The 7,512-nt window shown below is 47.3% G+C and overlaps 1 protein-coding gene across 12 annotated transcripts in view; it reads left to right on the top strand.

Annotated features, from left to right (window-relative positions):
• DDB2 (damage specific DNA binding protein 2) overlaps nucleotides 1–7,512 on the top strand; it is a 49,235-nt gene that overhangs the window by 33,230 nt on the left and 8,493 nt on the right. For 6 of the 12 annotated variants that reach the window (NM_001397158.1, NM_001397156.1, XM_046941686.1 and 3 more), the window contains 4 exons: nucleotides 582–714; nucleotides 1,969–2,152; nucleotides 4,074–4,204; nucleotides 6,041–6,232. In NM_001397158.1, the coding sequence (NP_001384087.1) occupies nucleotides 1,981–2,152; nucleotides 4,074–4,204; nucleotides 6,041–6,232 (495 nt within the window). In that variant the 5' untranslated portion in view covers nucleotides 582–714; nucleotides 1,969–1,980. Of the gene's footprint in view, nucleotides 1–581; nucleotides 715–1,171; nucleotides 1,220–1,287; nucleotides 1,871–1,968; nucleotides 2,153–4,073; nucleotides 4,205–6,040; nucleotides 6,233–7,101; nucleotides 7,248–7,512 lie in introns of those variants that run through there. The other 6 variants (NM_001397159.1, NM_001397157.1, XM_046941688.1 and 3 more) reach the window with 4 other exon arrangements.

The following is a 7,512-nucleotide window of genomic DNA, read 5'->3' as shown; positions in this document are numbered from 1 at the left end:
CACGCAGGAGTTTGGAGAGCGTGAGCCTATGCACACATGTGAGAATACTCCTTTAGAATTACTCCTTTCCCGGCCATCTCGGAGGGCCACACCTGCTCAGTGCTGGCACGCCGATACCAACTGGTGGCACCCTGGGCTGGTGGCGTGTCTTCTGCGCATGGTTTGTGATCTACTATTCTTGTCCTTAGTGGATAACGATTACAGAAATAATCTGATGAGTCTCCAGAGAAAGCAAGCTGAGTGTTAGTAATGGATAGAAAATGCTAACCGTGACAGCTCAGCGAGGAAACACGAGGGCTGCTGTGTTTGGAAGCAGACAAACTGTGTCTTTGGGAAGCAAAGTATGGGGAAGCAAACAAACACTGGAGGGTGAACGGAGCGGGATGGGAAATGCACATCTCTGCTCAGATGAGCTGGGTCGCGGCATCAGAGCTTGCTTTGGGATTAATGTGTAGATCACTGAAAGCAATGTGAGGATTTCAGCGTTTCTGGCATAGAAATGTGCCCCCTGTAAAGTACATGAAAAACAGAAGATGCTCAGGTTGATGCCATTTACTTGTGATGTCTGATGAACTCCCCAGATGCCGCCGTGATGTCGAGGCCCTGTGCACACCCGTGACAGCACTGCTGGCGGCAACCAAGACGAGGAGGATATTTTTCTGCACCAGTTTCCTTTCCTGCAACCCAGGCCTTTGTGGTGCCCGAGGAAAGCAGGTAAGGACTACTTTCAGTTACTGCTGTTGCTACTTTTGGGGATGGGCGTAGCTCTGAGGAGCGCCGTGCTGCAGAAGTGCTGTGTAAGCCCTGCCGATGCCGGTCAGGTTGGCGTACGCCTTCAAAACCCGGCTGTGTCGTGTGTTGGTGGTGGCGGTGGGTTTTTGTAGGTCGTTCTGATAGCTGCACGGTGCCAGCAGCTAACACAGCGTTGCTGAGGTTCAGCAGAAAAGCCTGGGGATTGGCTCTTCGTTGTACTGTCAGCCGGCGGGCCCGACTGTGGCGGTCGGCGAGGGGAGGCGGGGAGGGGCGCGCGGCGCGGCGAGCCCTGCCGAGCGGGGCCCGGGGGCGCAATGGCCGCCGCCTCCGGGCTCCGCTCCGCTGCCGGGGCCGCCAGCCGCTGCCCCCCCCCGCTCCCCGCCCCGGTTATGAAACCTCCGGGGAGGGGCCGGCTGCCGCCCGCCGTCCTCGGCGACACCGAGGAGCGGAGGCCTGGGGAGCGCAGGTGAGAGTGGGCGGCCCTTCCCGCCGGGCCGGGGCCGGGGGGCTGTCCCTGGGGAAGCCGGGCGGTGCGGGGATGGGAAATGGGAACATGCGCTGCGTTTTACCGCGGGCGCATCCGCGGCAGTCGCTCGCGACTCTTGAAGAAGTGCTCTGCGCCGGCGAGCTCCGGGAGGATGGTGCTGCCCGTCGGCATCGAGGAGGAGAGCCGGGCAGGGCCCGCCGCGGTCTGTGGGCCCACGGCGAGGAGCTGCCGGCCGCGAGCGCGTCCAGCGCTCAGAGCAGGAGCCCGAGCCGCGTGTCGGGCGGTGAGCGGCCGTTGGGTAGGAAGTGTCGTGTGAACACGTGGTGGAAAAGCAGTCGGCCTTGGCCGGCTTTGTTACGGCTCTGATCTCTTCCTTAGCGGAATCTGAAGAGCTTGCTGCGAGCCACCAGAGAAACAGTCGGGCATTATGTGGTTGCACAGATGTACTTTATGCAGATCTGCGGGTTTTAGGCTAAAACGTTCTGTAGAAGCACATCTGTCAAAACATACTCTAGTGTTTTAGGATGCATTCGTTTTCATATGGGAACAAAGAAGAGTTTATTGAACCTGTTCCTTTCCCCAGCAGTGCGCAACAAAAAGCCACTGTCATCCCGATGAAAGGGGCACCAGGTACAATCGCTGCCTCCAGGCCACTGGGGTGTGCTTCACTCCCGTTTTCCTCCTTCTGTGTATGGCAGTCTTACCTTCCGTGCTTTGTTTGCTTTTAGTGGTCAGACAGAATGGCTCCAGTGAACCAGCCCAAGGACAAGAAGCATGAAAAGGCGCATGAGCATCGGTCAGAAGAGGCAAAATCAGCTGGGAAAAGGAAACTGGACTATGAAGGACTAGAGAATGAGCCACTAGCAAAGAAATTGTTTTTGAGGAAAACATCCAAAGCCCAAGAGAAAATTGGTAACGTTTCCTCAGGCTCTTAGTCCCAGCCAGATTTACCCTAAATCACAGGCATTAACTAGCTGAAGAGGGAGGATGCCAAGAAACACGCTCAGACATGAGTTTTCAGATAGGGCTGTGTATTGGAGGACTGCACTGGGGTTGTACATCCTCCAGTTATCTGTCTAGTTGCACTGTGTCTTTGTACACGAGTCTCATTTTTGAGACTCTGTGCCTTGATAGAAGCCTGCTTACTGATAATACTGTCACAGCCCACTGCAGAGTGGTTAAGTTCCACGGAATTCCCAAATTAGCAGACATCTGCTTTAGTGTAGGACAGACTGACCTTGGGCACACATCATTCTTTCTCCCTTGCGGTCCTTAATGCAGTTTCATGGTCGTAAGTTTGGTGTCCAACAGCATGTAGTCTAAACCGGCATTTCCAGCTAATCTTTGTGTATTCTAACTTTCTAAAGTAAGAAGGTATACAAAATACAGAATTTCCTCTAATCACTTCTCGTGTTCATTTTTTTTCCCTCTGATTTGTAACTTAAGAATGTCTTAAACTTTTTATTGAAAGAGAGAGAAGTGATTAGGTGTGAAGATGGTGGGAAGATCTTTGCAGTAACAAAAAAGTTGTTTAGATTTCAGTTACTGTAAGGATTGGTTTTTATATCTGTTGGAAAAAAAGATTTTTTTCTCCTTGTCTTTTTAGGATGGGTCCAGTTTCTTGCAATTGAAATCTGTTTTAAAAGCGTTTCTTAAAGCAGATGCTAAACAGGCCTAGAATTTGTTCTTAATAACTTATCCTTTGAAATTAAACTGAACCTGAAAAAAAAAATCCCCCTTTCTGTCACCTTTGAAGAAGGAACTGTGGATATTAATTCTTCTGTGGGGGAAAAGAAAGGAATTACAATATCAATCCTTCTATTCAGCAGGTGTGACAGGTGTTGGCTCTGTGTTGGCATGTGAATGTAGAGGTTCAGTCTTGCACCTCTGCATTTCTCAGCTCCAGGGTTGCATTAAGGGAAGAGTTTGTTCAGGTTCTAATTGCACAGAATGATACCTATGGTGTTGGTCTTTTGTTTCTTCTTGTTAGTGTCTTTAAATTAATGTAGCTTTTTTGTTCCTTAAGAAAGGCATCTTTCCCATTTGCCACCTAGATCTGCTGGAGTGTTACAGACTCTTGCCATGGGGATGATTAGATCACAGACACGGGACTGAACAAATCTTGTCTTTATGTAAAAGTCCCTGAAGATAAAAACTTGGAACATGGACAGAATGTAGAAGCATGCTGTGCTCTCAACAAAAACCACCCTGAACAGAAAGGTTTTCATGCAATGAGGCGTCAGCAAGTCTATTATCAAAAACAAAACTCACAGTACTCTAGACAGACTGTATGAGCTACAGCACGAGCAGATAGAAAGTTCTAATTCAGAAGCAGGCATTTCAGGAACTGCATGGGAAGCCATATTGCTATGCTTTGGGAGTTTTCAGGTGTAACATTTCTGACTGATCTTCCACTGTACACAGAGGCTCACCCCCTCCCACCATACATGTATTTCCAGGTTGTTGGAGCTTTAGATAGGTTCCAAGTATGAACCACTCAGGTTCTATACTGTCCCAGAGATGCACTGCCTGAAACTTTGCTTTCATCCTCTCTGTCTTTCTGGCAAATCTTTGACAAGGAAAAGGAAGGTTTAATGTGCAGAGGTGCACACAAAGCTCTGTCAACCTATGGGAAGCACTGGACTCCATAGGCTGCAGAGGCTGCTTGCAACTTAGACATGTAAGAATAGTTTCGAGTCTTTTCTCTTGTGGCTGAAGCTTGTCATGAATTTAACTGAAAATGCAGATGTTTTCACATATTGTTTAGTGAATGAACGTGATGGGCATTGGGCACTGGCTCTCAGTAACTTTTACTCATTTTCCTCTCTGGCAGGTTGGAATAGAGGTGGGACTGTGATGAGAAATACCAGAGCCCTTTTCCATCAGCCAAAGTGGCAGTGCAGCATTGTTCATTATGTCTACCAGAACATGTTGGGAGGCTCCATCCGGGCACAGCTCAGGCAGGTGAGGAGTTCCTCTTTCATGACGTGTTAAGCATCTCATCTCTGTACAAAAAAAAAAAATCTTCAACACAAGTGAGGAGGCTTTAAAGAGGTTTAATGTTCACATACACAGTTTGTGGCTCCAGATCTGGCATACCCCTGTGTTTCTTAGTCCTGTAAAATGCCAGTACTGGGATGACTGTCCCTTTCAGTTGAGATGGCCTTGTTGCAATATTTTATTCTGTATTCATTCTGTGCTTCCTTGAATTGTATTTAAACTTGCCCACTGCCATTTAGGTTATTGCACAGTGCTGCCTTTGCACACTGATGCAACTGTTTTGTCATATTATATTTACATCTGCTCTGCTTTGCTAATCGTGTATAATGTAATGTCAATTTCTCTTTTTCACAGACAAATTCCATCACATCCATAATCTTTTCCTAATTTTTAGATTTTCCTAATTTTTTCTTTCATTTGAAAGTTAACTTTTTCTCTGATATCCATAGGTGGGAAGCAGCTAGGCTAGCTTTATCTTTCAGATGATTTGTCTATTTTAAGTATCGAAATGCTAAAGAAATCACCAGCACCGTCCAAGCAGTACCTGTTCCTCAGCTGAATAACAATAGAGTTGTGTCATGGTTTTTCATTCTCTGTTTTGCTCTTGTTTGCTCTTACACTGTATTGTTGTGCTACAAGCAGTTTGGATGGAAGGCTATATTATTCTATCTCTAGGTGATGAATAACATTTTAGGATGCTCAGTGCAGGCATAGTCATCAGTTCCTTTTTCTGATGGGAAATGTGTTCTCCTCCACTGTGTCAGCTCCCATTATCAATACAAGCTGGGGAGCAAAAGGAAACAGCATAGCCCTGCTGAAAAGGATTTGGGGTGCTGGTGGATGGCAAGCTGGACATGAGTCTGCAGTGTGCCCTTGCAGCCCAGAAGGTCAATTGTATTCTGCACTTCATCAACAGAAGCAAGGTCAGCAGGTTGAGGGAGGTGATCCTGCCCCTCTGCTCTGTGTTAATGGGACCTCACCTGGAGTACTGCATCCAGATACGGAGTCCTCCACACAGGAGAGATGTGGACCTGTCAGATCATGACCAGAAGAGGGCCACAAAAATGGTTCAAGGGATGGACCACTTCCTCTGCATGGACCTGCTGAAGAGCTGGGGCTGTTCAGCCTGGAGAAGAGAAGGCTCCAGGGAGACCTGGGGTTGGCCTTTCTGTATCTAAAGGGGGGCTATAAGAAAGAAGGGGACAGACTCTTTAGCAGGGCTGTTGTGACAGGACAAGGGAAAATAGTTTCAAACTAATAGAGGGGAGGTCTAGATTGGATATAAAGAAGAAGTTTTTTACAGTACTGGTGGTGAGGCACAGGAGCAGGTTGCCCAGGGAGGTAATGGATACCCCATCCCTGGAGATGTGCAAGGTCAGGCTGGATGGGGCTCTGAGCACCCCGATCAAGCTGTAGGTGTCCCTGTTCGTAGCAGGGGAGTTGGACTAGATGACCTTTTAGGGTCCCTTTCAACTCAAATGACTCTATGATTCTCCTTTGTTTAATATTAGTTACTGTGCTATTTTAACTCAACCTAAAATACTTAGCTCCCTGCACGTCATTTAAAGTGTGGTATCTCTCACCTCTCTGTTATTTTCTGAGTATTATAGCTTATGTGGTTTTGTGTGGTCATAGGCTGCCTGCCTGGGGAACAGTGTGTTCTCTTCACTGCGCAGAGGGGTTTAGCATTTTGTGTGAATGAGCTAACGCTGGCGATGATTAAGAATTGTTAGCACTCCGCATTCAGAGATATTCAGGGATCCCTACAAAAGTTATTATTCTCTGTTATCTTTGTCACAGTGTCTGCAGCTGCCCTTTCTGCGTTCTCTGACCTCATACCGCCTTTTTCGAACAGCAAGTCCCTTTGACAGGAGGGTGACTTGCCTGGAGTGGCATCCAACACACCCCAGTACTGTAGCTGTTGGTTCCAAAGGTGGAGACATCATTCTTTGGGACTATGAAGTACTTACTAAAACTTGCTTCATAAAAGGGGTAAGTCTCTGCGTGTACGGAATGGGTAGGAGCGGAAAACTGAAGCACAACCAAATACTTGCAAAACTGTCATCTGTTGTGAGATGTGCATAAAAGTCTTGGGCTGCAGAGTAGCCCAAAACTGAGGTGGAGACTGAGGAGTAGCGTAACGATTGAAATGTACCAGCAAGTCATTCCTTAGTTCCAGATTGTTCTAGAGCTGGGGAAAACAGAGATGTATTGATTAAATTCGTAATGGAACAATACTTGGTGTGTGTTCAGTGAGAAAATAATTCAGGATTTGGCAAAACAGTAATTTTAGAGGGATGCCAGAAACAAGTACGCAGAGCGAGTCTGTCTTAGGTCTTGATCTTTCTCTGCTCACCTTTTATTCTGTGTCAGATGAAGAAAAAACATCTTTGAGCGGAGAGAAACGAAGTCCCTTCGTCTGAAGTGAAAAGCTGAGCTAGAATGGGTGGTTTACGTAGCTGGCATGCCCACTGTTACTATATTCAGCCATTGTCATTCCTACAGGGACTTGAAGAGTCTCTTAACTTTTGTCCCTTTGTAAATTAAATAGGTACATGCTGGGAGGAGGTGGATCCTCCAAGAGTTCCAGAGTCATCTTTCTCTTTTTAATACTGTGGTGCCAGCCAGCCAAGGAATACATTACTTGGGGACTGGAGGAGTTACAGTTTTATTCTCTGGAAGGGCGGCTGCCCAGACAGCTGCCATGTGGGAAGGCGTGGTTGTCTTTGCCTCCTGGATGGCTGTAATGTGTTTCACTGTTGCTATTAAGAACATAGCAGTGAATGCAGATTTAGAGAATGCACTTCCCTCCTTCCCCATCACTCAGTGGATTTTTCTCTTGTTCATCCCCTTCCTTGTAGATGGGAGCTGGAGGGGCCATCACAGGAATGAAGTTTAACCCTTTTAACCCTAGTCAGCTGTACACTTCTTCAGTTGCCGGCAGTACCACCCTGCAGGATTTTAATGGCAATACTTCCCGGGTCTTCACCATCACCGAGAACTGGGAGTAAGAAATACAGCAATGTTTTGGGCTTCTGTGTCCTGCTGGCAGGAGCACTATAAAGAAAGAGAGAGAAAGGGAGATGTTTGACTCTCATATATGGGAGTGGGGCTTCTCCTTTTCCACATACATCTCCTTTGTCCTCTAAACTTCAGAGATGCTCTCTGTATTCCAGGGAGACTCACTCTCTCTTTTTATTTTTCTCTGAAATGGGGTGGTGGGTACGAGAGACCTTTTCTTCATTAAGGGGAGGGCTGTAGATGCTTGCTTG

Source organism: Gallus gallus, chromosome 5 (genome assembly GCF_016699485.2).
Source record: "Gallus gallus isolate bGalGal1 chromosome 5, bGalGal1.mat.broiler.GRCg7b, whole genome shotgun sequence".
Taxonomy (NCBI): domain Eukaryota; kingdom Metazoa; phylum Chordata; class Aves; order Galliformes; family Phasianidae; genus Gallus; species Gallus gallus.
This window is presented reverse-complemented; position numbering and strand designations above follow the sequence as displayed.